The sequence below is a fragment of the Peromyscus eremicus genome, chromosome 10, assembly GCF_949786415.1.
Source record: "Peromyscus eremicus chromosome 10, PerEre_H2_v1, whole genome shotgun sequence".
NCBI classification, from domain to species: domain Eukaryota; kingdom Metazoa; phylum Chordata; class Mammalia; order Rodentia; family Cricetidae; genus Peromyscus; species Peromyscus eremicus.
The window spans coordinates 96849518-96877161 of record NC_081426.1 but is presented as its reverse complement, the minus strand read 5'-3'; the positions used below and the strand labels follow the sequence as shown (position 1 = coordinate 96877161).

Genomic DNA, 27644 nt, shown 5'->3' with positions numbered 1-27644 from the left:
ATTGACTGTCTGAGGCCTTGGTACCTTTCTGCAGTGTGAAAAGCATATTGGCTTACTTTTATTTGAATCATATTTTGGGGATTGGTATGTGAGTTTGCTATGAATTTCCCATGTGGTGTGTCTTAGGGTTTCTGTTGCTGTGAAGAGACACCATGACCACAGCAACCCTTTTTTTTTTTTTTTTTTTTTTCTTTTTCCCAAGACAGGGTTTCTCTGCAGTTTTGGTGCCTGTCCTGGATCTCACTCTGTAGACCAGGCTAGCCTGGAACTTACAGAGATTCGCCTGGCTCATAGCAACTCTTATAAAGGAAAACATTTAATTGAGGTAGTGGCTTATAGTCCATTTATTATTATGGAGGGACATGGCAGTGTGCAGGCAGACATGTGCTGGCTACATCTTGATCTGAAAGCAACAGGAAGTGATCTGAGACACTGGGCAGTCAGTATCTTGAGCATATATAAGACCTCAGAGCCCACCTCCACAGTGACACACTTCCTCCGACAAGACCACACTTAACTCCAGCAAGGCCACACCTCCTAATAATACCACTCCCTTTGGGGGCCATTTTCTTTCAAACCACCACAGGTTATATCACTGAGGGTCTACAGAGTCTTAGTTTTGTGTGTGTATATATGTGAATATGCTTTTGCGTGTGTTCATGTATTTGTGAATGCACATGTATTGCATATGTGTATGGAGACCAGAGGACAAGTTCAGGAGTTATTCTTTAGGAGGCATCCACTTTGTTGTTTGAGAAAAGGTCTCTCACTGGCATAGAACTCGCTGATTAGTTTAAACTGGCTAGCCAGCAAGCCCCAGAAATCTTACCTGTCTCTACTTCCCCAGCACTGGGACTACACGCTCTTTCCACCATACCAGCTTTTCTTAAATGTATGTTCTGGAGATCAAACTCAGGCCCTGATTCTTGTACAAAAAGCACTTTACTGACTGAGATCCTGACTCTGTTTTTAAATTTATGACCAGCTGACAGACTTCATTATTTCTTGGGTTATACAGGCTTATGTCCCCCACTAGAACGCATCTGGAAGCTTCTTTTAATATAGTACCTCCATTTGCTCATTAGAGTAATGCCCATCATGTAAGATGGCCTCTTTGATCTCTCTAAAAGAGGTTTCTCATGCTAGGTACAACATGTTCCCTTGAGGAAATAAAATAGTCCAGTGGGTTAATACTTGGACTTGATTCCTTTAGTCAATTCTGGGTGGCCATGAGAGATTACAATCTCTGTAAGGAAAGTGGTGGTACAGCATTGTATGGCCAGATGAGTGGCCAGAGGTCCCTCCAGAACACAGTGGGAGGAAAAGTCACTGCTGTTAGCCTTCAGTAGAGGCCTTAGAAAGTTGTAGGGCCTCTGTGTAAAACAAAAAAAATAATGCTTATGTGTAACTTACCCTGAAATATTTGGTTTTTGTTTTGTTTTGTTTTGTTTTTTTCAGATCACGAGGAATACCACACCCATGTACAGAACGCCAGAAATTGTAGACCTGTATTCCAACTTCCCCATTGGAGAGAAGCAGGATATCTGGGTGAGGTCTGAGTGCTTCTCTTGCTGGTGCCTGATCAGTTAGGTCATGGCAGGAGCTGCAGAGGCCTCTAGCAGCTGTCTGTCTTAGGCTCTCATGTCCCATCAGCTCCCTTCTCTTATTCTTTTCTCTGCTCTTCACCTTCATTTTCTCAGGTTTCATTTGTGACTCCTACCAGAGGTGAATTAACAGAGCAATTAGAGGAGGAGCTAGAAAGATGGCTTAGTGGTTAAGAACACTTGTTCCTCTTGTAGAGGACCCAGGTTCGATTCCAAGTGCCCGTATGCTGGCTCACAATCATCTATAACTCCAGTTCCAGGTGATCTAAAGCCCTCTTCTGACCTCCAAGGACAGAAGGCACACACATGGTGCACAGAAATACATGCAAGCATAACATTCATACACATAAAATAAAATAAATCTTCAAAAATAATAATTGAGCAATTGGAGTAACAGCATGACTTTGAGTCTGCACAGGCATCACATGGCAAAACAGATAATTTCTGTGCCTGTTCTACTTCTGGAGTCATGAATTCCAGCCCTAGGGATGTCTCTTGCAAGGAACCCTCTCTGGGACTACATCCTCATCTGCCACAGGCATCCACTTTTCTTTCACACTAGTACAGTTGACATGGGAGACCTATATGACCTCAGGTCTGTCCCCATGTACAGTAAACAGTCAGTTCCTAAAAGGATGTCCCTGGGGCATTCTTAGACCAATACATTGCTAACGACTTGATGCTGTCTATTTGTCAGATGTGGTTTCAGACCACCATAGGGTTAGACTCAGCCCAACATGCCCACCTCCACCCCCTTTGGACACCAGTAGCGGTCACAGTTGTTTTGCCTGTGCCTCTAACTGACTGACTAGAAGCCTGGCTTCCCACAAATCCCTCCTGGGGTTTGATTAGCTTCCTAGAACAGTTCATAAAACTCAAGAACACACTAACGTACATTTACTAGTTTATTATAAAGGATATTATAATTGATACTGATGGAGGAATTCATAGAGCCTGTAGAATAGGTGGGAGCCTCACGACTCTACCAAGGTGCACCACTCTCGAAAATCTTCTGTCTGCTCAGTTGTCTAAGAGCTCCCATGAATCTTGACATTTGCGTTTTGTGGAGACCTCGTGGTTGATTACCACCTTGGTCAGGGTCAGTCAACTTAACCCTCATTTCCTCTGTCCTCTTAGAGGTTGAGGCCTCTGATCTTGATTTTGTCTTGGTCTTTCTGGTGACCACGTGCCCCATCCTGAAGTTACATACAGATGGCCAACAATCAGCAATTCAAGGAGTTACATGGTCAGAAATAGAAGACTAAATATATTACTTCATACATGGCCCCTGTTTACACACTGAGCTGGGCCTTCCTTGTTGTGACTGGGCCCTCCTTGTTGTGACCAGAGCCATCATTTCCCTAGAGACAGGGACAGTGATGGCATTATCAGCACCCTCCCCCCAAAACACTGTCAAGGACTTACCTTACACATTTGAAGTTTATAGGAGTCAGTTAACCACACTAATGAAGACACATCTTCATTAATTTCCTGGTCCACCCTAGGGGGTTTCTCATCACACATCTGGACACATCTAGGTGTTCTGTATATGCTATTGCCTGTGGATAAAATCCCAGTGTTTCAGTGTCCCCCTGTTCACACTGTTGGATGTGGTGAGTAGAACAAACCATAAAAGGAGGTCAGGTCTGTGGGAATCCCTAGCTTGCCTTTATGCCCTTCACACTGCCCAATTTGTAGGAATTATCTACATGGAGCTCAATTCTTGGCATCTGCTGTGCCTTATATAGTGAGGTTCTCAGGGTGCTTACCCATCTATAAAACCTGTGTTTGAATAGAACCATGCAGTTTTGATGGGAGCCTTTTGATTTGAATAGCAAGAGCTTAGGACTTGTTGCTGAAACATAGAAAGTTCTTTGTGGAGGAGGTGGGAAGCTTCCCATGGAAGGAATTGCTGTCACTGGCCCATCTTGCCAGGTTGACTTTTTAAATTTTAAATTGTGTGTATTTGTATGTCTCAGGGTAGTTGTGTGCATGTAATTGCTGGTGCCTAAGGAGGCCAGAGCAATTAAATCTTGGAACTAGAATTACAGGTGCTTGTAAGGTGCCAGACATGGGTGCAGGGGACCAAACTTGGGTTCTGGAAGCGCAATATGTGCTCTTAACCATTCAACCACCTCTCCAGCCCCTAAAGTGACTTTTTTTTTTTTTATGTTATAACCCGTGTGTGACTCATTCAAATCAACAAAGAATGGCAGCCTGTTTGGTGCCCTCCAAGGTTCACCAAGAAGGAGCAGTTCTTTTGTACCCCTCTATTGATAACCTTGTCTCCTGAGTCCCTGCTCAGCCTTTTCCTGCTGGTCCCTGTTCAGCCTGTGCCATTTTTTTCCTTGCATAGTCCCTCCCCCACCCTCTATTCTCCTTTTATTCAACCTCTTTTCTCCTTGAATATTCTCATTCAGTCTTTAATCTGTCCCTCACACTCTACTCTTCATTTCTTCCACACAGGCGCTGGGCTGTATCTTATACCTACTATGTTTCCGGCAGCATCCTTTTGAGGATGGAGCAAAACTTCGGATAGTTAACGGGAAGTACTCCATTCCTGTGAATGACACTCGCTACACAGTCTTCCATGACCTTATTCGTAAGTTCCTGTTATGAATTTGCCTGATTTAGAAACTTGAGATGAGCTTCCCTGTAGCTAGAGTTTTTCTGCCTGGCCCACAGTCAGGACAAATCTCTCTCACCTGCCAGTCCCACAGCCGCTCAGACCCGACCAAGTAAACACAGAGACTTATATTGGTTACAAACTGTATGGCAGTGGCAGGCTTCTTGCTAACTGTTCTTACAGCTTAAATTAATCCATTTCTATAAATCTTCCCTGTTGGGTTTTAGGTGCTACTCACTCATTGACCATGTGGTCCCACATTCGCCTCCATAGCTGCTGTTCTGACAACTTTCTAGTGGGGGCTTTTCCATGGAACTGCCACCTGCTCACCCCTTTGGTGAGCTTATGGTAGTCTAAGTGGCCATTTCTGATAAACTTGTTTAATTTTTGTGGTCACTCTGTCATTTTCTCCTTTGCTTCTGAAGTCAGCACTATGGGTAAAGTATATGTTCTTTGTTCTGTAACCTTTGCACTAGCAGGTGATGCTGTCCAGCTGATGCCCAGGGCTGTAGGTGATATGGGGCTAAATCATGGTGTTGTTTTGCCTTAGGTGCCATGCTAAAGGTCAACCCGGAGGAGAGGCTGTCCATTGCTGAAGTGGTCCGACAACTTCAAGAAATTGCAGCAGCCAGGAATGTGAACCCCAAGGCCCCCATCACAGAGGTAAGGACATCGTGAGGCTCAACTGTCCATGCCTAGACCTTTAAGGTATTGTGTATTCTTGGCATTAGCCTGAGACACCTTCATCCTATCTTACTGACGTCACAGACCCTTACAGGCTTATGGTTACCGCAACAGGCACTCCTGTGGGTCCTAGCTCAGATGGTCTCGAACTCTGGACATGCTCACTTAGATGAGCCAAAAGAGTTCCATCTGGTAGGTTTTTTGGTTTGGTTTGGTTTTTTTCTGGTTTTTTTTTTGTTGTTGTTGTTGTTATTGTTGTTGTTTTGGTTTGGTTTTGTTTTTTTTCTGTTTTGTTTTGTTTTGGTTTGGTTTTTTTCTGGATGTTACTATCTACATCTCACAGTTTCTGGGGGCATGCACCCAACCATGGCCTTGTGGTTGCATTCATCCCCTGTGGCTTAACACAGGTCCAGTGCACATAGTTGCTGGTAGTACTGTGCCTTACAGGCTGTTGGACTGAGGCACCCTATGCTCTGCACTTTCAAAAAGCAGGCAGTCCAAGAAAATATTATGGTATAGAGGTCCAGGAGGCTTTCTTAAAGCAACCATAAGTCTAGCCCATACCTTCAGGGCATAGGCAGGTCCCCAGGCATCTCTAAGAATCCAACATCTGTGCCCACTTTGCTGTGTACAGCTCATGGCTCAGGCCAGATTCTGCTGTCCTACCATCTAGCTAATTCCTGAGGTGAGGCCTCTTCTGAATCACTCTGCAGAGACTGAATGTCTGGTTCTAGTTTTGTCTGCTTCCTGTTGTTGGTCCTTTCACCCCTAGAAGCAGAACTTCCCAGGGTCTGTTGATACTGCACTAGTTATCAGGGTGTTTAAGGTCTATGCTGCTGAAGGGCAAGAGTACAACATGGAAGAGACGACTTTTGGAGATACTGGTCTGAATCCCCATCTGTGGATAGGGATCCTCAGGGAAGTAGTAGGTAGAAGAGGTCTGTGACTCCTTTAGGGGATCCTGCTGATAAGACCCTTTCTATTGACACTAGAGAGTAGGAAAACTAGGAACAGTATATGTTTTAAGAATTCAGGTGCTCTGAGGATGGCAGGTTGATGATATGGATGCTTTTGACAAGTTTCTTTGGTTGATCAAGTTGATGGTAATAAATAGGTCAGAGGGACAAAAAAAGGCATTGGGAGATTGCTCTGTGGCAGGGCTACCTGGGGCCTCTCCTGTTACCTTTGGGCTTTTGCAGAAGCGTTTGGTGGCTGATTGGAGACCACTGGAAGGTAGGAAGCAGGACTGTGGGCCTTGTTCTTCATAGTGTGTCAGGACAGAAGTACTGCTGGCCAGTGAAGACACCAAGAGTTTTATATAAAGAACCCATGAACACTTTCTGTGGGCTGACCAGCTCTTTAGACAATATGCACTGTGGGCTGAGTTCAAAGAATAATGCAAGCATGGTCCAAGGAGTTGTTGGAGGAGTCACACACAGTACTAGGACCACAGGTATTAGGGTTCTGGACTGCACACCTGATATGTCTACTCAAGATGGTCAAGTAGATTGGGAGGAAATGAAGTAGAAAGAACAGATTCTATGTCCATAAAGGTTTGGATATGTCATCATAGTATAAGGGTGTTAGCGTTTGTCTGATGTTACTCTCTAGGTTACCCTGAATGTTGTTTTAAAGCTATAAATAGAAGTTTTATTTCTACCCCTGCCAGGACTTCTGGGAACTTACTATCCTTGCATGTTAGAGTAAACCAGATAGAGGCTGGCTTATCAGCTGAGGGCACAATGCTAAGTGCAGGTGTAAACTAACTCTGGCTTTTGTATGAAGCTGACACCATGCCTTTGAATCTTATAGCTGCTGGAGCAGAATGGTGGCTATGGGAACTCAGGGCCTTCTCGAGCACCACCCCCTCCTGGGGGCCCTGTGAATAACAGTTACAGTGGAGGTAAGTGCTCCAGCCTAACCACTAGTCTTTCCCCACAGGTTGTTTACCAGGTACCCAATACGCATCAGAGCAGATATCAAAACCATGTTCCTTGGGGGTTTTCAATTGGTAATTGTCTCTACTGTTCCAAGGAACTCATAGTTCTTTTGAGCCATTGTGCTCAGGGTAGAATACAGAATTTGACAGGGTATTTGGTCTTAAATCAACCAAGGGAAAGATTGTCAGGGAAAGATCCAAGAGAAACCAACCTAGAGCCACCGGGTAACTCTGTCCCGTAGGAGTTATATTAGCTTCACAAAATATATATATATCTTCACAAAGCAAGGGTTAACTCACCTGCCATTCAAGATATAATGAAATAAGTCTTCCAGGCATGGTTGATGATAGTCTCTAGCTCCTCTGGAGGTTATACTGTGTCCTGGACATCTGCATAGTTCAAAGCCTATGGAAATGACCCTTCTTAAGAGAAGACCTCTTGAGTGCCTTCCAGAAATTGAGTATCAAGGCCAAACCTGCTTTAGACAAGGTTAGCAGCTAATACCTTAAGGTCACAGAGCACTAGAGGTGCCTACTGGGAGGAGAGAAGGAGAAGAGATAGGAGTCATAGGAACTAGGGTGCAATAGGAAGAGTTGAGGGTTATTCCTACTAGTTTGAGAGAACCAAGCCACAGAATAGTGGCTTTCCATCTCATGTGGAATGGCCACCTTAAGAGCACCATGAGGGAAAGGAGGACTCTGAAACAGATACGATCATGGGATGACTGTGGGATGAGCCATTTTCTAATCTCCTTTTTACAATGTCAAGGACTAACTTGAGTTCTTCTCTAGATCTTTGTTTCCTAGAGAGGAGGCTCTTGTCTCCAAAGATTGGCCACCCCAGTGTCCTAGTACTTGAGGTTCTTACTCTGTCCCAGCATGTGTGGTGCAGTTAGGGTTAGGGTTAGGGCAGGGTGTCTTCTTTTACATCATGCTATGTGGGCTCTTTGTGGGGCTGTTCAGAGCCTAAGTCGCATCTGTGTTAGCTCTACCACCACAGACTTTGGGGGTGTCACTCTGTGGTCTCAGAGTCCACTTTTGTGGGTTTCACCTGCACTCACTCTAGAAAGGGTATCATATCCTGCAGTTACTTTTTTGAGACTGTCTCATTGTTGGTGCAGTTCCAGGTAGAAACTAGGTCTGACTTGTTCACATAGCCTTCTGTGCCTATATTGGCCATTCCTTGGTTCTCTGAAATGGCTGGAAACAACAGGCTAGCACCTGCTAGTGGGAAAGGTAGCTCACTGGTGGGTTTGAGGGAACCAGGGGAAGCAATGAGGCTTCTTGGGGACATACTCTTGACCTACTGTGGCTCTTTCCTGTAGTTCTGGCTCTGGCAGAATATGACCAGCCCTATGGTGGGTTTCTCGACATCCTACGGGGCGGGACAGAACGGCTCTTCACCAACCTCAAGGATACTTCCTCCAAGGTCATCCAGTCTGTGGCTAAGTAAGTGTGAGGGCTGTCCTATCCTGTTCTTTGCCTGTATGGAGATTCCCCAAGGCAGTATTAACTTTGTCACCCTCAGTTAGGATGAGCCATATACAGACTTGAGCCTGGGACCTTGTCTTAGTTTGCCTTCTGTTGTTGTGATAAAACACTGACCAAAACCAATCTGGAAAGGAAGGGTTTATTTCAGCTTATAGGTTACAGTCCATCATCAAGGGAAGCCAAGATAGGAACTTAAAGCAGGAAATTCTGGAGGTAGAAACTGAAGCAGAGGCCGTGGAGGAATGCTGCTTACCGGCTTTCTTTCTATGGCTTGCTCAGCCTGCTTTCTTATGTAGCCCAGGACCACCTACCCATAGGCCAGTCTTATGGAGGGATTTTCCCAGTTGAGATCTCCTCTTCACAGATAATCCCAGTTTGTGTCAAGCTGACAAAAAAAAAAAAAAACCTAACCATGAGGCCCCTGTCCATAGGACCCCCAACAGAACTGGCTTTGTGCAACAGCAGCATCTCAGGATCTCCTTAGCTCTGCTAGTACCTGGCATGATGGCACTATTTTTCTTTGGTGCCAAATAGATGAAGCAACTGCAGGGCAAAGTGGCACCTTCCAGCATACACTGGTTACTAGAAGTTAGTCACTATAAGAGACCTGGGCCACAGTGGGTGTGAATATATGTTTAAGAAAGTCAAATCATGGCCCAAGAGCCTTGGTGAGTATTCCAGAACAGCTTTTCTGGAGGGAATTGTGACTGAGATGCTTAGGCAGTCTCATTGGCTCTTACTAGTATGGATGTTCCTGCTGCCCAAGGGTGTCTGCTGCTGTAGTAAGCACCACTGGATCATATTACTTATGGTCCCCAACTTCTACAGTTGATGAAATATCCTTTCATTTTTTGTTGTTGTGACTGTTTTCATAGCCTTAACAGTTGCATGTGTGTGCCCTGTGCCAGTGAGGGAGTACACATGGTGGGTGTGTTGCATTGTAGAAATATGGATATGTGAGCATACAAATGCATATACCTTCTGCCTGGAATGTATGCTTAAACCACTAGGCATGTCCAAACTTTTGATATTGTAACATGATCTCTATATTAGGGTTCTTTAAGGGAACAGAACCAATAGAATGAATACTATATATTTCTATACAGGGTTTATTATATTGATTTTTAGGCTGTAATCCAGATAGTCCAGTGATGACTGTCTTATGACAGAATCCAATAGTTGTTAACTCCGAAGTCTAGTGAGGCAGTCACTCCAGTATCACCATTTGGTTCTGTTGGGTCTGTCTGCCTTTCTGAGTCTAGACTCAGACATGACTTTTCCTTTTTTTTTTTTTTTTTTTTTTTTTTTTTCTTTTGGATGTTTTCTAGAGCTTTATTTAGTACTTTGGGCTTTTTCACTTTCTCTAAAGCTCCACTCCCCACCATACAGCTGCTTGTTTGCCATGTTGCTGACCTCCATGCCTATCTCAAATGGCATGGTGCACTCTCTCTCTCTCTCTCTCTCTCTCTCTCTCTCTCTCTCTCTCTCTCACACACACACACACACACACACACACACACAAAACTATGAGTTTATAATAAACTTTAAAGCAACAACAGCACATGATGTTTTAAGTAAGCATATGGTTTTTTGTTGAGCTATAGTCATAACTGTCTTTGGCTGCATGTAACCTGTGGGCTACAAAGTAGACATTACTGATAATAGTTACATAACTCCTGTGTTTATTAAATTTACTTAAATTAGCAGCAAATAGCCTTCATTTTTTGGCTCTATCATGTGTGAAAAGGTCCAAATGTGGTGACAGATGGCAAAAGTGACCACTTCAGGCTCTCTTAGTTGCTTGAGGCTGCTTGATGCCTTAGAAACCAAGATCTGGGCCACCTTGATCTATGTCAGGTACAAACCTGATGTGTATACTGTTGAACCTGTGCCCAGTCCCCTGTACTTTTCCCTAAACAGGCTAGAGGTTAGGGTATAGTGTATGTGGAGCCTTAACTGATACTCAGTACCCATTGTACACCACTGGGTGTCTTGTGTATACTTTCCTATACCTGACCTGATACTGGGGCTTTTTTACCTTCTTGAGGGGTCAGCCAAGTTATTTTTATGCTGTCATCTGAATTATATTTGCACCCTCCACTCGGTTTACCTTTGTAGCCCTGATTGATTTGAAACTCACTATGTGGACCAGGCTGCCTGTGAATTTACAGAGATCAGAAATTTGCCTACCTCTGCCCCCAGAGTACTGGGATCAAAACATCTACCACTGATACCTGGTATCTTGGTTACTATTGGGTTATTAATTGTTTTTGTGAAGAACCAGATTGGAACTAGTTAGTTCTGATCTGTGACCTGTTTGTTTAACTGCCTTTTCCCATCAAAATTTAAGTACCAGATTGTAGCTAGAGTTTTTCTGCCTGGCCCACAGTCAGGACAGATTTCTCTCACCCGCCAGTCCCACAGCTGCTCAGACCCAACCAAGTAAACACAGAGACTTATATTGCTTACAAACTGTATGGCTGTAGCAGGCTTCTTGCTAACTGTTCTTATAGCTTAAATTAATCCATTTCTATAAATCTATACCTTGCCACGTGGCTCGTGGCTTACCAGCATCTTCGCATGCAGCTTGTAATGGTGGCGGCTGGCAGTGTCTCCCTGACTCAGCCTTCCACTTCCCAGAATTCTCCTCTCTCCTTGTCCCGCCTATACTTCCTGTCTGGCCACTGCCCAATCAGTGTTTTTTGTTTTGTTTTTGTTTTTGTTTTGTTTTTGGTTACAAACTGTATGGCCATGGCAGGCTTCTTGCTAACTGTTCTTACAGCTTAAATTAATCCATTTCTATTAATCTACACCTTGCCACGTGGCTTATGGCTTACCAGCATCTTCACATGCTGTTTGTCATCGTGGCGGCTGGCAGTGTCTCTCTCTCAGCCTTCCACTTCCCAGCTTTATTCTCCTCCTTGTCCCGCCTATACTTCCTGCCTGGCCACTGGCCAATCAGTGATTTATTTATTGACCAATCAGCAACACATTTGACATACAGACCATCCCACAGCACTTCCCCTTTTCTTTTTTCTTTTTTCTTTTTTTTTTTTTTTTCAAAAAGGAAGGTTTTAACCTTAACAAAGTAAAATTACATATAATTTGGGAATTTGGGCGTAGCTTCTCTTACTACTTCCTGCTGGAGGGGGGCGCTGTATCTTATGGAGACACAAAGAAAATTTTAGGATTATGGAATAGGCCATGAGGCTGTATTGTCTGAGCCAGTTGCCTTCAAACCATTCTGGATGTTGGATCATCTGGGCCATGGTGTCATCGGAGACCTTTCAGGGGGTCTTGGCTGGTCAGACCTGATGTATCTTTTTTTTTTTTTTTTTTTTTTTTTTTTTTTTTTTTTGGTTTTTTGAGACAGGGTTTCTCTGTGTAGCTTTGCGCCTCTCCTAGAACTCACTTGGTAGCCCAGGCTGGCCTCGAACTCACAGAGATCCTCCTGGCTCTGCCTCCCGAGTGCTGGGATTAAAGGCGTGCGCCACCACCGCCCGGCTAGACCTGATGTATCTTAATCTGGAACAAATCCATAGCCTTTGGCTTTCTGTGGGAACAAAAGCAGAGTCTCCTTTCCAAAGCAACACATCCCTACATCCAAATTTTTAAGTCAAGGTATCTTTAAAATATACATATTGGTTTAACTCAACATCTTTTACAATCAAATGTTTTTCTGCAGTTAAAAATCCCAAAGACAGTACAATCCAGATTCTCTGTGTAATATTCATCTTTATGTGGCTTATTTTTTACATTAATTTTATTGTCTCTTTAAAGACTTTATTTTTAAAACTATGTATTTGTTTATATAACTGTATATATCACCTTTTTTGTCTCTTCCAAGCCTATGTATATTTTACACACATTGTAAACTATTACATCTGAATCTGTCTTATTGTGAATCTATTGCTTTAAACTGCAGTAGCTGTGTCTGCTGGCTCCGCCCACCTCAGCTTCCCAACGTGGCGGTGGTACGTTTACTGCCAGCCAGCTCTGGGAGCTATCGTGGGTCTATGCTTTTATCCAAGCAGCGTATAGCCCAGAAACCTCTTTTTTTGTTTTATACTAGCAAAGGCTAAATCCACCACACAGCTTAATGTGCCACTTGCATAGGCCTCATTCCCACCATACTGCAGGTCGAGCGCGCACGCCAGGAATCCACAAGTAGCTCAAACTGGCAGCTGCCGCTCATTTGAGAAAGACAATTAGGAAGCTGTTTTTAGCTCCCTTTTAGAATCTTTTCTCAAGTTTTAGGTGGAAACTCTTGCCAACACGTTGGGCGCCATTTGTAGCTAGAGTTTTCCTGCCTGGCCCACAGTCAGGACAAATCTCTCTCACCTGCCGGTCCCACAGCGGCTTAGACCCGACGAAGTAAACACAGAGACTTATATTGCCTACAAACTGTATGGCCATGGCAGGCTTCTTACTAAGTGTTCTTACAGCTTAAATTAATCCATTTCTATAAATCTATACCTTGCCACGTGGCTCGTGGTTTACCGGCATCTTCACATGCTGTTTGTCATTGTGGCGGCTGGCAGTGTCTCCTCAGTGTTTTATTTATACAGAACGGTATCCACAGCACCAGTTAAAGCTGTACTTCAGTACATGCTGTTTGTTGTCTCAGAGAGCATTTTATACCGTAAGTTAGCCTGTCTTAAATTCAAATGATATTTTAAACTGTTGAGATTGTCATAATCAGGTTTTATGTCGGTGAATTTATAGTGTATGTCTGTTCTTTCTTTCACCTGACCCTCTATATTGACCCCTTGCTGACTCTGCTGATGCCAAGTGTGCCTTCCTCAACTGCCTCTGACTTTCCTATCCTGACCTCACTGCCCAGCTATAGTGTGCTACTCAAAATAGTTATGCAACACCATTTACCCCCCCTCTCCTTTCCAAGATATCTTGGTTGTTCCAGCATAAGTGGGTTTTTTTTTTTTTAGAGGAATTGTATGTAGAATAAGTTTATCAAGTTCTTGCATAGTCACTTAGGATTTGATCTGTATTTTTGTCAGTTTTGTGAACCAATTTAGGGTATTGGTTTCTAAGAGATTTTTGGTAGCCATGAGCAGTGATGTATCTTAGTCATTTGGGATGTCTTTGTTTCTCTCCAGCAGTATCTGCTGTCTCCTTTCAGGCTTGTATAGGGCACAGGGTATGTTCTCACCTCAAGTTGCCAACCACTGTTCCTATCCAGCCCCCTCGAGCAGTGGGATCAATGACTGATGTCTACAGCACCCTTGTCTTTGTTACTGTCAGGATCAGCCCTCAATGTTTTTGCCTTGGAGAACACTTTAGAAAGAAAAGATGGTTAAAGCCCTTCTGGGGCTGCTCTCTTCCACTTTCAGGTGTTTTATGCCACTTCTCATTGGTTGTCAGCTCATACAGCAAAGTCACACACAAGATCTTGTGCACATGTACACACACACACACACTTCTCATGGAATACAGCCTGCCAGCAAGGTTACCTCAGCATTCTAGGACTTGGGCTCCACTTAAAGTTCTTATGATATAACTGCTAAGTGTTTTCTGTAGTGATTGGGTGTTCTTTTCATTCCAGCTATGCAAAGGGTGATCTGGACATATCTTACATCACATCCAGGATTGCAGGTATGTCTAATTAGATAATAGACATCTATAGGGGACTTAGACAAGGGGCCAGTAGAGGTAGCTGAGGTGCCTCTTTTGCCTCTTTGGTAGCCATCGATTCATTTGAGGTGTAACTTGGAGACTACCCAGATTGGTGGTGAGTAGGTGTTTTGTATTGAGCATATTTCCTGGCCTATGATAAGGGCAAGACCAGTGTCAGCCCAGCTTCTGGCATGACTGGAACTCTGAGGGTACAAACTGAGTAATACAATGATCAGGCCATGCACATTTAAAACTAGATAATCTAGGCAAAAAAAAAAAAAAAAAAAAAAGCTGATTGTAGCCCTTATAGACCATGATATGTATCAGGTTACCTGAAAAGTTTTCCCAGATGTTTGTGATTAGATTTGTGAGATTTCCTGTGTTATAAGTCTGTACACCTCCTACTGCACAGGCTGAGACTTAACGAGGGTGGGAAGAGCCTGTGTTTTGCTAGCTACCGTGCTGGGAGGCAAGCACAGCCCAAGTGGGCAATCCTTTAGCAGCTAACTTGAGCCTGCTCTGTTTCAGTGATGTCATTCCCAGCAGAAGGTGTGGAGTCAGCAATCAAAAACAACATAGAAGATGTACGGTTGTTTCTGGATGCCAAGCATCCAGGACACTATGCTGTTTACAACCTGTCTCCAAGGATATACCGGGCTTCCAAATTTCACAATCGAGTAAGTGGCCTTGAACTTTTTTTTTTTGTTTGTTTTTTTGGTTTTTCAAAACAGGGTTTCTCTGTGTAGCTTTGCACCTTTCCTGGAACTTACTCTGTAGTCCAGGCTGGCCTCGAACTCACAGAGATCCGCTTGCCTCTACCTCCCGAGTGCTAAGATTAAAGGCATGCGCCACCACTGCCCGGCCACTATTTTTCTTTTTATAATTTGAGCCATTCTTTTCCCACTGAAGTGCAGTTTTAAGTGAAGGATCTGCACTAGCCTGATATGGACAGTGCCAGACAGCTGCAAAGAGCAGACCTTGGCAGCTGCAGGGAGGCTAGGGCTAGAGGTGTGGCCAGGGCTGGGTATCAGCCAGAGTTTGAAGGGAACTCTGCGCGTGCACACACACACACACACACACACACACACACACACACACACACACACACACTATGGGGTGAAAACCTTGGGAAGATTGTTGCTTCCCACGAAAGTAGGATGCCTTCCTCCCCTTCACTGCTCCTGGCTTCCAGGACTGTTCAGTCATATAATCCAGTTTGTGACATTGAACACAGGGCTTTTCACATATGTAAACTGACCCAAAGCACAAGAAAGGTAGTTCTTTTTGCAGCATCAGTGAATCAGTCTTGTGGCATAGCCACTCATAGCCAAGAGGGATGTCACATGAGAATCCCAGATGAGAAAGATGCTCAGAGACCTAGGCCACCACATTTGTGGAATCATTCATAAAGGACAGTTCTGGGGGGCCAGTGAGATGGTTCAATAGATAAAGGTGCCTGCTGTCAAGTCTGACAACGAAGTTCAGTCTCTTAAACCTGATGTTGTTCAAATCTAAGATGGTCTTATAATAAAAAACCCAGAGCCAGATATTGGGATGAAAGCTGAAAGATCAGAGAAGCAGAGCAATCCACAGCAAACCTCACCTTGCCAATGCCTCAGCCGATCCTGTTTCCACGAACCCTCAGACTGAAAGCCTCTGAGTCCTCACCCGAAAGGGTCTCAGCTGAACTGCTTTAGCTCCTGTTTCCTCACACCTTATATACCTTTCTCAGCCCTGCCGTCACTTCCTGAGATTAAATACTGTGTGTGCTTCCCAGTACTAGGATTAATGGCATGTGCCACCACTGCCTGGCTCTGTTTCCAGTGTGGCCTTGAACTCACTGGATCTCTACCTCCCAAGTGATGGGATTAAGGGTGTGTGCCACCACGGTGCCTCTTATGTCTAATCTAGTGGCTGGCTCTGTCCTCTGATCCTCAGGCAAGCTTTATGAGGGTACACGATATATCACTGCAGAAGGAGGAAACCAACTCTTATTAGTTGCCCTCTAACCTCCATGTACATATGCTCTGTGGCGTGTGTGTGTGTGTGTGTGTGTGTGTGTGTGTGTGTGTGTGTTTGTACAAGGATACACACTGGTTAAAAAAAATTTGTTTAAAAAAGGACGTTGCCAGGGGGTGGTTGTGCATGCCTTTAATTCCAGCATTCAGGAGGCAGAGGCAGGTGAATCTCTGTGAATTCAAGGCCAGCCTGGTCTACAGAGCAAGTTCCAGGACCGACTGGGCTGTTATACATAGAAACCTGTCTTGAGTAAAACCAAAACTTATTGTAAGCCACAGTCATCCTAGGGTCCCCCCTGCTATGTAGCCTCCCTGGAACTGTGGGTTGCAGTCTGATTGTTCTTTACTTTATAGCTAGTATCCACTTATAAGTGAGTACATACCATGTTTGTCCTTCTGGGTCTGGGTTACCTCACTCAGGATGATATTTTCTAGTTCCATCCATTTGCCTGCAAATTTCATGCTGTCATTGTTTTTCTCTGCTAAGTAGTTCTCCATTGTGTGTATGTACCACATTTTCTTAATCCATTCTTCAGTTGACGGGCATCTAGGTTGTTTCCAGGTTCTGGCTATTATGAATAATGCTGCTATGAACATAGTTGAGCATGTATCTTTGTGGTATGATTGAGCATTCCTTGGGTATATGCCCAAGAATGGTATGGCTGGGTCTTGAGGTAGATTGATTCCCAATTTTCTGAGAAACCGACATACTGGTTTCCACAGTGGTTTTACAAGTTTGCATTCCCACCAACAGTGGAGGAGTGTTCCCTTTGATCCACATCGTCTCCAACATAGACTGTCATTAGTGGTTTTTTTTTTTTTCGAGACAGGGTTTCTCTGTGTAGCTTTGCGCCTTTCCTGGAACTCACTTGGTAGCCCAGGCTGGCCTCGAACTCACAGAGATCCTCCTGGCTCTGCCTCCCGAGTGCTGGGATTAAAGGTGTGCGCCACCACCGCCCAGCTCATTAGTGTTTTTGATCATAGCCATTCTGACAGGTGTAAGGTGGTATCTCAGAGTCATTTTGATTTGCATTTCTCTGATGATTAAGGATGTTGAGCCCTAAGACACGGGGTTTCTCTGTGTAAAAAAAGAAAAGAAAAGAAAAGAAACCTGTCTTGAAAAAACCACACACACAAGGGACAATCTTATAGGCAGAGACATGGCAAACATGTGGCGATGCCAGCCCAGGTTCATTGGGGCTGGTGCAGAAACTCAGCTGAGTGGACTCTCTCCCCACAGGTCTCTGAGTGTGGCTGGGCAGCCAGGCGGGCACCACACCTCCATGGTTTGTACACTCTCTGCAGGAGCATGCATGCCTGGCTCCGGGAAGACCACAGGAACGTCTGTGTTGTGCACTGCATGGTGAGTTGTGCTGGCTGCATACAGTGAGCCAAAGCAACACTGGTTCTGAGTACTATGGGGAACACTGACTAGAGGAAGACCTCTATGCTTACAGCTTTGGGCTTGATGGACACAGGCTCCCTGGTGGTTCCTGCTTCTATTGGATAAGAAACACCCATAAGGGCCCTTTTGGTGATCTGAACAGCAAGAAGCCACTCCTCTGAGAGAGGGGTAAGCACCTTGAGATAAATGAGTTTTTACCTCAGGTTTTCCTAACCACAGAGTGAAGAGAAAAGATTAGGACAACCAACATGCAGTGTGGCACCCAACAGGAAGCACACTAGGGCTCAGCCCTGCCATACTGCAGCTGTGTTTTGGTTTTTTGAGACAGGATCTTTGCATACCCCTAGTTGTTCTGGAACTCACTATGTAGACCAAGCTGGCCTTTTAACTCACAGAGATCCACCTGCCTCTGCCTCCCAAGTGCTAGGATTAAAGGCATGTAACATCACATCTGGTACAACTGCTAATAAATATTGCAATGAGAACAATGGTAAGATGAACCTGGTGGTACTGGCCTGTAATCTCAGCTACTTGGGAAGCTGAGACAGAAGCATCACAAGGTAAAGGCCAGCCTAAACAACCTAACAAAACCCTGTCTCAAAATAAGTGAAAAGAGTATTGGTAATACAGTATTTACATAGCATATAAGAGACCCTGGGTTCAGTTCCTGGTAACACAAATGAAGAGAAAGGTGTCGATAAGAGGTCTCCAGAAGAGATTAAACATGGTGAGGCCAGCAGGCCAGCCTGAGTGGGAGGCCAGCCTGTGTACTTTGTTACTGACTCTTCATTATCTTCTGGGCTCTGAATTCTCATTGCACCAAGCATATTTGTATGTTTTTAAACAAGCCCAATATGAGGTCCTTCTCTTAGCCATGTAGACAGTTGGGAAGTTTATAAGAACTGCTGTGAGCTCTCATCCTTTTTGTGCATGGGCCCTGTGTGTAAAGGAATTCTGTTTCTTTCTTCATTCTAGGACGGGAGAGCTGCATCTGCTGTGGCAGTCTGCGCATTCCTGTGCTTCTGCCGTCTCTTCAGCACTGCAGAGGCTGCTGTGTACATGTTCAGCATGAAGCGCTGCCCACCAGGCATTTGGCCATCCCACAAAAGGTACCAGGTGATTCTTGCTGGGGACAGTGATGCCTACAGCTTTTTTGGTGCTGCCTTCACTGTGTTGGACCTGAAGTCAGGTACTCTAGTTTGTCACAGGCCAAGTTAGTGTCACTGTGGTTTCTAGCTCAGCCCCAGACCTGTGCCCACAGGTACCCAGCAGGTGTAGACCACAGTTGACATTCAACTGGAACTCTCAAGCGGTGATAGCTTCTGATTTGTGATGGCAGCCTCCTGTTGAGTGCCTGGGTACCAGGTTTTCCAGTAAATGTATGAACTTGGTGTAGCCATCCAGCCTTGTATGGACTTAGAAGGTTATTTGGGAATGCACTGTGAACCTTCACACTTTCAAAGTGTTACCCTGCTTGCTCTGAGGTCACAAAAATACATATAAGACTCACTCAGACATTCCTGTTGGCATAGAGTAGGTCATTCACCTACAGTGCAAAGGAAGCAATTCACTTTTTCTTTTTGGTTTTTTGACACAGGGACCCACTCTGAAGCTCAGCCTAGCTTAGAACTCATTATATAGGGCAGACTGGTCTCAGACTTGTGCCAGTCTCCTTATCTTAGCTGCCCTAGTGCTGAAATTATAGACATGAGTTGTCATGTCTGGTGAAGAAGCCACCTTGTCCATTTTCTATGTGGCTACTTCATTTGCTAGCTGTGACCACTCATGTTTATTATTTGTCATTCCCCTAGAGCAAGAGTTCCATTTGGAAGTCTAGGTTTTAGAGAGACCCTGCCCATCATAAATGTCCTCTGTCTTAATGAGTACTTGGAAAGACATGGATCAGCCTCCTTACTGAGAAAGAGAGTGGGCTTTGATATAGACAACAGAGCTGCTGAGGGTGGGTGGAGCATAAAACAAAAAGTCAACATGGATGCTAGTGTGAGGCAAAGGTCCATGCCAGAAGGGTTCTACATCTTGGCAGTGGGAGTAGTAGGTGCTCTTCCCACGGTACATAATTCCCTTGGGAATGGGATCCACCTTAGTTGCTCACTGCCTGGTAGGTAGAACATCATGACTGCAGTGTGTTCCTCAGGCCATATAAGGAAAGTGGCTATATATCTGTGTCCCCGTTCTAGCATCTATTAGGGGAGGCTGGAAGGATTTCAGCATGTTTAGCTCTTAGCCATTGGTGCTTCTATTTCCTACATGTTGGGGCCTGCTGGGCCGGAGATATGGGCAATAGAGCTGCAGAGGGTGAATGGAGCATAAAACAAGACAGTGTCTTTGGGACTGTATCAGGAACCCTGGGGCCTCCTGGAGGCCCCATGACATAGTGCCACCCTGTCCTAACAGTCACTGGGACAACTTCACAACTATGCCCTTTTCACACCCATTGTAAACTGGGGCCTTCATGCCATCAACTTGCCCAAGATCTAAAGAGCACTAAAGAGATACTGCATTTGTTGTCAGGATATATTAGTCTGGATACCACATGGGAAGACCCAGAATACTGTAGTGGGCATGGGTAAAGCCTGGGTGTATTTTAACAGAGTATCCATTCCTTGATGACTATTCTCCACAGTCTCCAGAAAGCAAGGTGAAGAAAGCATATGCAGTGTCTAGCCCTTTCTGTCTTGAGGGAAATAAACAGAACCAAAGAGCATGTTGGAATTTAGAAGGAAATTTAAAATAGCTGATAAGTCTTCCAAAGACCCTAGCAAGGAAAGCAAACAAGATTGTGTGTGTGAGGGTTTTTTTGTGGGAGGAGGGGATATTCTACATTAGTAGAACTGCACAGTAGTAGTGTGAGACTCTCACCCTCTTGGGTAGATTCTGGCCAGCAGAGGAATAAACCTGTGATCTGAAAGACAAATCACTAGGTGTTGCTCACCTGAAAACCAACAAAAGACCAGAAACCCAAGAGCTCTCAGATTGTTGCAAATGGCCAAACATACATCTAAGTGAATCCCAAAGGAAGGGAAAGTATAGAATGAAACACTGAATACATAAGCATCTCCAGGATTCACAGCAGCCACAGCCACAGGCCCAGGAATCTCTGAGTACACAAGCACAACTGAAAACAAAAGATACTTGAAAACCATCCTGGCATATCATCCTGTTTCATCCTGAAAACAGAGAATCTGAGCCTGAGGGAAGGAAGCCACTCGCAAGAAAGGAAAGCATGAATTAGACTGCCAGAAAACTTTGGCCACCAATGAGGAATTGAGACAGGTTCTCTACATAGCCCTGGCTGTCCTAGAACTCACATGTAGACCAGGCTGGCCTTGAAATCACAAGAGATCAATCTACCTCCTTCTGCCTCCTGAATGCTGGGATAAAAGGCATGTACCACCAAGCCCATGTGTGCATGCACTCTTTTTTTTTTTTTTTTTTTTTTTTTTTTTTTTTTTGAGAATGATCTCTTTATGTAACCTTAGCTGGCTTGGAATTTGCTATGTAGATCAGGCTGGCCTCAAACTCTTAAGAGAACCTTCTGCCTTCTGCCTCTGCCTCCCAAATGCTGGCATTAAAGGCATGCTCTACCATTCAAGGCCTAAAGGTTATTTTAAGTGCAGTGACATCCAGGAAAACTTGTTTCTCCTTCAGTTTGGCTCTGTTTCCCATCTCAGTTGTGGGCAGCCTCCATTTCCGTTTGCCTTTGTTCTAACCATCAGATGAACGCAGACTTAGATTTTTGTTGCTACCATAGTTTCCTGACTCCTGGGCAATTGAGACAAGTCTACAGGAAAATCCCTTCACCCATGTGATTGAAGAAGATAGCTGCTTCTCATTCCCCTCCCCTGCCAGAGGAAATTCTACTAGTGGGAGCCTGACACAAAAATGCCCCATATAGAAACACTCCCCAAAAGAATGTCAGAGAAGCTCTATCATCAGTAGACAAAATAGATTCAAGCCAAGCATGGTGGTGTACACCTGTCATCTCAGAATTAGAAAGGCAGGACCAGGAAGACTAAGAGTTAAGGCCAGCCTGGACTGCATACCAAACTTCTATCTCAAAAAAAGAGGAAAACAACAACAACAATAAAGCTGGGCCTAGAGGCAGGTATCTGTAATCCCAGTACTTGGAAGTTAGAGCCAAGAAGATAAGGTATTCAAAGCCAGCTTTAATTACATAAGAAGTTTGAGGTCAGTCTGATGTGGCCTTTGTCTTAAATAAATCAAAATTGATTGTATGGTAATGCTGGAGAAATAGCTAAGTAGTTAAGAGCACTTGGCTATTCTTGCAGAGAAGACCTGGGTTCAATTCTCAATACCCACATGGTGGCTCACAACTATATATATATATGTAGTCCCAGGGGATCCAACACCTTCTTCTGTCCTCTCAGGGTACCAGATATGCAAGTGGTGGATAGATCAGTAGACATGCAAACACTGACACACATAAAATGAAAATAAATAAATTTTAAAACAAAAAATGTTATAGTAAGGTTGACTCACAACATTCTTCTCTCAGTAGTCAGTAGAATAAGTACACACAAAATCAGGGACTCCCTAGCACTGACTGGCTGCTGTAGAATATTTCACCATAAATACAAAGATACATTTCCTTCAAATGCATGTGGAACATTAAAGCAACTTCATTTGAGCCTTTAGTTAAATAAGTGTGTTAGAGAGAGAGAGAGAGAGAGAGAGAGAGAGAGAGAGAGAGAGAGAGAGAGAGAGTGTGTGTGTGTGTGTGTGTGTGTGTGTGTGTGTATTCAAAGTCCTCTGGAACTAGAAATAAAGGTCATTGTGAGCTGCCTGATGTGGGTGTTGAGAATTAACAGAATTAATTCAGGGTCCTCTGAAGAGCGCAAGTGCTCTTAACTGCTTAACCATCTCTCTAGCCCCTAAGTTTTTAAAAAAAGAAAATTAAACTGAAATTATACATACAATAATATGTCCTCAGGCCCTAAGGGTTAATAAAACTAGAAATCAGCAACATAATCTAGAAGAATTCCTAAATATTTCAAAATGAAACTTTTTCTAAACAACTCATGGGTGAAAAAGGAAGTCTCAAGGGATTTAAAAATACTTTTTTTTTTTTTTTTTTTAAAGATCAGGTGTTCTGCCTGTATGTATCCCTGCAGGCCAGAAGAGGGCACCAGATCTTATTACAGATGGTTGTGAGCCACCATTTGTTTGCTGGGAATTGAACTCAGGACCTCTGGAAGAGCAGTCAGTGCTCTTAACCACTGAGCCATCTCTCCAGCCCCTTAAAAATACTTTTAAAATGTAGTAACAGATTTTTGAAGAGCAACTAAAACCTTCCAAGGGAGATTTATGGCATTAAATACTTTATTTGAGAAGGGAAAAAAATGTCTGATGTGTCTGTCCACTGAGGACACGTCATATACTTGGGTGACAAATGCATGTCTGCCTTAGGTACATTGAATATATATGTGACATGGTGGCAGAGGAGCCCATCACACCCCATAGCAAGCCAATGCTGGTGAAATCTGTTGTCATGACTCCTGTGCCATTGTTCAGCAAGCAGAGGAACGGCTGCCGACCATTCTGTGAGGTCTATGTTGGGGAGGAGCGCATCACCACCACATCCCAGGAATATGACAGAATGAAGTGAGTACAGATTTGGGATGTCTCACCCCTTGACGGTTTTGTTTCCTCTTGCAGACTTCTGGAGCAGAAACTGCCTTTGTGTTGACATGTGCTAGGTACAGATGACTGCATGTTGGGCTGAGGGTGGAGAAGAGGGGCGTATGTGCAAGAGTGACTTCTTGTGCTTAGGAGGCAGAGGCAGGTGAATCTCTGAGTTCAAAGCCAGCCTGGTCTACAGAACAAGTTCCAGAATAACTAGGGATACATAGAGAAACCCTGTCTTGAAAAATGAGCAAACAAACAAAAAGAATGGTGACTTATTGGAATAAATATTCTGCCAATAACCTACATATAGGTTATTAGCTAACCTATAGAGAAAAGTGTTGGGTAAACTCTTAGAACTCTTATTTTATTTATTTTAATTTACATAAACCAACTTCTTAATGTGTTCCAGGGAGTTTAAAATTGAGGATGGCAAGGCTGTTATTCCCCTGGGCATAACAGTTCAAGGGGATGTGCTCATCATCATTTACCATGCCAGATCCACTTTAGGAGGGAGGCTGCAGGCCAAGGTGAGTGTTGCTGGAGCTGCTTACTATGTGTTTAGCCTCTGGATTCACCTTACTATCCAGTGAGCTGAAAGCTATTGTTCCATAAGTATTTGGGCCAGTCCTCAATACTCTCTGTGTGATACTGGGCAGAGGGGATTTTAGCCTGAAACGTCAAGAATTTCCCCCATGAACATAGGCTGTAGTCTCCATGAAGAGCTGTTGTGCTTAGCATTGGTACCTCTCCTGCCTCAACCCAAGCTGCTCTGACCCTTATGCGGGCATTTTCTCCACTCTCACCAAGCATTTGACAGGGAGCACCAGCCTCCAGATAGTGTTACCCTATCTGGACGTCCCCTCTCTGTCCTGTTCCTTGAGTTGTGTGTGAGAACAGATTGTTGGACCCCATCTAGCAGCTTATGTTCTTGGGGAAGAATGCTGATCCAGGATTAGTATGCACTCTCAATGGGTCTCCTGCTGGTCTTCTTGTAGATGGCGTCCATGAAAATGTTCCAGATCCAGTTCCACACTGGGTTCGTGCCTCGAAACGCAACCACTGTGAAATTTGCAAAGTATGTTGGTGTTGCACTGTGCTGCTGTTGGAGAGGGACAGGTACCCAGAACCACTAGCTGAACACATGCATATGGGTCAGTCCAAAAAAAAAAAAAAAAAACAAAATTCTAGCATTTGAGAAGCCTGCCAGATGATGCTGATTGTAAAAGTGGATGTAGGCCCTTGCCTGCTTGTCTGCTCTGCCCCTCACATTCTACAAAAGGCCCAAGTGCCTTCCACTTTGTACCCTGATGCCTTTGGACTGACCCAATGCATCTCTTTTTAGAGTTTAGCTAGTTAAATCTAGATGTGACATAACCAGTGAGTTGGCAAATTTTACTCTATGTTTTGATTCTTTGCTCTGTGTACAGGGCTCCTCTGGGTACTGAGTTTGGAGGTAGTGTGCTGGTCCTACCTTCTAGAAGCTTGGTCTGCTTTTACAGACAAATATATGAACACACACTACTGAGTAATATCCCTTTAGACTGACAGAGGACTTGTGGGATACTGCTGTGTATATTGGGTTCTAGCAACATGCTCCCAACTTGTGATGAGCAGCTGGCATCACTCACCACTTCAAGGTTGTTAGTATAGCCTATAAGCATCAGGATATATTTTCAGAGTCAGGTGTATGGGTCTTGCTCATGGACTCTCTTCTCCATCGAGCACACTCACCAGCCCTGGGCAGAAAGGAAGTGAGTGCTCCAGGAGGGAGCAGAAAGTTGCAGGGGCTGTGCCACCTGCCTGTTGTGTTCTTGTTCTTTCCACTCGCCCACGGGAAGCACTAGAGCTGAGCTGCCACAGGTCACAGCCCCAGAGACTACATGTATATATGTGTGTTTGCTAATCTCTTGCATTTGTGTCTCTTTGATGTTGATTCTTCACTCTATTTGTTTGAGGCAAGGTCTCTTACTCTGTAGCTTAGGCTCATACCAATTATGTAGCCCAGGCAAGCCTGGAACTCATGTCGATGCCCCTGCCTCTTTCTCACAAGTGCTGGGATTGCAGGTGCCTCATTCATTTTCTGCAAACAGTAGTTTCTGTAATTTTCAGCCACTAATGGAGGCATGGTTAATTTTTTTTTTAAGACCAAATGACTGAAGACCAAGAAAATGTAGGTGAAAGATTTATATGATTCAGGTACTAGAGTTAATGAACAAGAACTTTTAATAGTTCTGATTAGTATTGCTATGATTTGAATGTCTCCACCAAAATTCATGCTGGAATTTAATCCCCATTTAGAGTTATTAAGAGGATGAGGACTTCATCTGACTATGATGTGGGAGGAGGGGTCTGGCTTTTGGAAAGCTATTAAGATTAAATGAGGCCATGAAGGTAGTAGATGCCCAGTGCCATCTAGGGACTCTATAAAGCTGCTGCCAGCCAAGAAGCCCTCACCAGATACAGCCACCAGTCTCAGACCTCTCAGCCTTCAGAACCATAAAAAGCATAAGCTTTTATTCTCTCTAAATCAGTCATGATAGTATTACAGTAGCAGAAAATGAATCAAGACAACACATTCAGGAAATCAAAGGGAGGGCCAGCAAGATGGTTCTGAAATTAAAGGTACTTGCCACCAAGCCTGATGACTTGAGTTTGATTCCAGGGACCCAAATGGTGGAAGGTGAGAACCAGCTCCTGCAGGCTAACTCGTGTGCGTGTACATACACACCCATACAAAATAAATACAGTAAAATAGAATTTTTTAAAAAGAAATTGGGGGGAAAGTGGAGGATTTCAGCAGACCGGGAATCTGGAGACAAGACAGATGTGAATTCTAGAACTGAAAACATAGCTGACATGAAGAATTTGGAAAATGTGTTGGCAGCAGAACAGGCACAGTGAATTGTAAAGAATGTATTCTTCAAACTGAGCACAGAGGAGATAAAGGAAGGCCGAAAAGACAGATAAATGCCAGGTCTGAGGTCAAAGGAGAAGAAACAGATTCAGCTCCTGGAAAATCAGTAGACATCTAAGCCAATGAGGTGTCAGGTCTATGCATACTACACAGGGTTTTCTAATAACAAGAAGAGAAACCTCTACCTCAGAACACAGTTAAATTGATAAAAGCCAGACAATAACAAGCACATGGTAGGCAGATGTCATGATTGTCATAGTAACAAGGCTAACTAACATCTGTCAGTGAACTGAAGGGCTAGAGGCCAGAATTCAATCCAGTAACATCTTAGGAGTGATGGAAGAAAAGTATGAGGATTATGTATCTAGGGAAAGTGCCTTTGGATGGTGATTAACTTAGCAAATGTGTTCAGGGAAATTTTTTTTTGCGGGGGGGGGGGGGGGGGGTAGTTTATTACCAAAGGGCAGACAGAACAAACTAGAAGCAAGCTTGAAACTAGCTATTAAGATATGAGGGAAATTGGGATGGTCCTTTAGTAGGTAAAATTAAGTGTATGTTGACTACCTAAAACATAATAAATCATGTATTATCATGGGCTTTAAGATTTGTTTGGAACTGGGCATGTTGGCACACACCTTTAGTCCCAGCATTCAGGAGGCAGAAGCAGGGGGACTCGAGGCCAGCCTGATCTACTAAGTGAGTTCCAGGACAGCCAGGACTGCATAGAGAGACCCTGTCTTTTAAAAAAAAAAAAAAAATTGTTTGTAGTAAAATGTACATGACAGCAGCCCCAAAGAGTCAGGAGAGATAACCAATGAAATGTTTTCTCATTAGCCTCTGAGGCCTGGAAGTCAGCAATGTGCTGCTAATTGTAGGCCAAAGAAGTATGTTATGATTCCACAGAACGCAATAAAAAGTTTAATAAAGATAGAGGAGAAGAAAGATGGAACACAGAATATGATTAATTTAGGTAAGATCAGAATAGAGAAATGAAGAAACAGAACTAGAGGAGATGGACAGAAAATAAGCAAACTTATCCCCAGTGTATCAGCCTGATTCCAGATGTACAAAATATGCCACATGAAAGATGATACTACCAGGTTGATTAAACAAACAACCCAACTAAAAAGACCTCAAAAGCCATGTTTTAGAAATACATATGTGAAAACTAAAAAGGCTAAAATTAGTGGGACGGTACCTACCACACAAACACAGGATAAAGATCTAGTCACTGTCGGCAACAGCTAATGCAGACCAAGGCGAGGTGCTTTGAAAAGTAGCAGTGTGGTGTGCTGAAAGGCCAGTGTTCGTGTGTTTGTGGGCACCCATTAACAGAATGGATGAACTACATTTGATGTCATTTATTTTCTTGGCAAGCAGAACAGTAAATAAATCGTTATATAGATCTTTTATACAATGACTTGAGTTTTTTAAACTTTAGTAACTGAAAAAAACCTGATTTCTCAGCTGGGCGGTGGTGGCGCACACCTTTAATTGCAGCATTCGGGAGGCAGAGGCAGGCGGATCTCTGTGAGTTCAAGGCCAGCCTGGTCTACAGAGTGAGTTCCAGGAAAGGCGCAAAGCTACACAGAGAAACCCTGTCTCAAAAAACTTAAAAAAAAAAAAAAACTGATTTCTCTTTTTTGAGGTATCCAGTGCATG

The 27644-nt window shown here is 43.9% G+C and overlaps 1 protein-coding gene across 6 annotated transcripts in view; it reads left to right on the top strand.

Annotated features, from left to right (window-relative positions):
* The window catches only part of Gak (cyclin G associated kinase), a 68105-nt gene that overhangs the window by 20446 nt on the left and 20015 nt on the right, over positions 1-27644 (top strand). For all 6 annotated transcript variants that reach the window (XM_059274955.1, XM_059274956.1, XM_059274954.1 and 3 more), the window contains 12 exons: positions 1459-1548; positions 4071-4206; positions 4781-4893; positions 6727-6817; positions 8179-8302; positions 13908-13957; positions 14507-14655; positions 17237-17359; positions 18377-18510; positions 22850-23044; positions 23478-23595; positions 24064-24143. In XM_059274955.1, the coding sequence (XP_059130938.1) occupies positions 1459-1548; positions 4071-4206; positions 4781-4893; positions 6727-6817; positions 8179-8302; positions 13908-13957; positions 14507-14655; positions 17237-17359; positions 18377-18510; positions 22850-23044; positions 23478-23595; positions 24064-24143 (1403 nt within the window). The remainder of the gene's footprint in view (positions 1-1458; positions 1549-4070; positions 4207-4780; positions 4894-6726; positions 6818-8178; positions 8303-13907; positions 13958-14506; positions 14656-17236; positions 17360-18376; positions 18511-22849; positions 23045-23477; positions 23596-24063; positions 24144-27644) is intronic.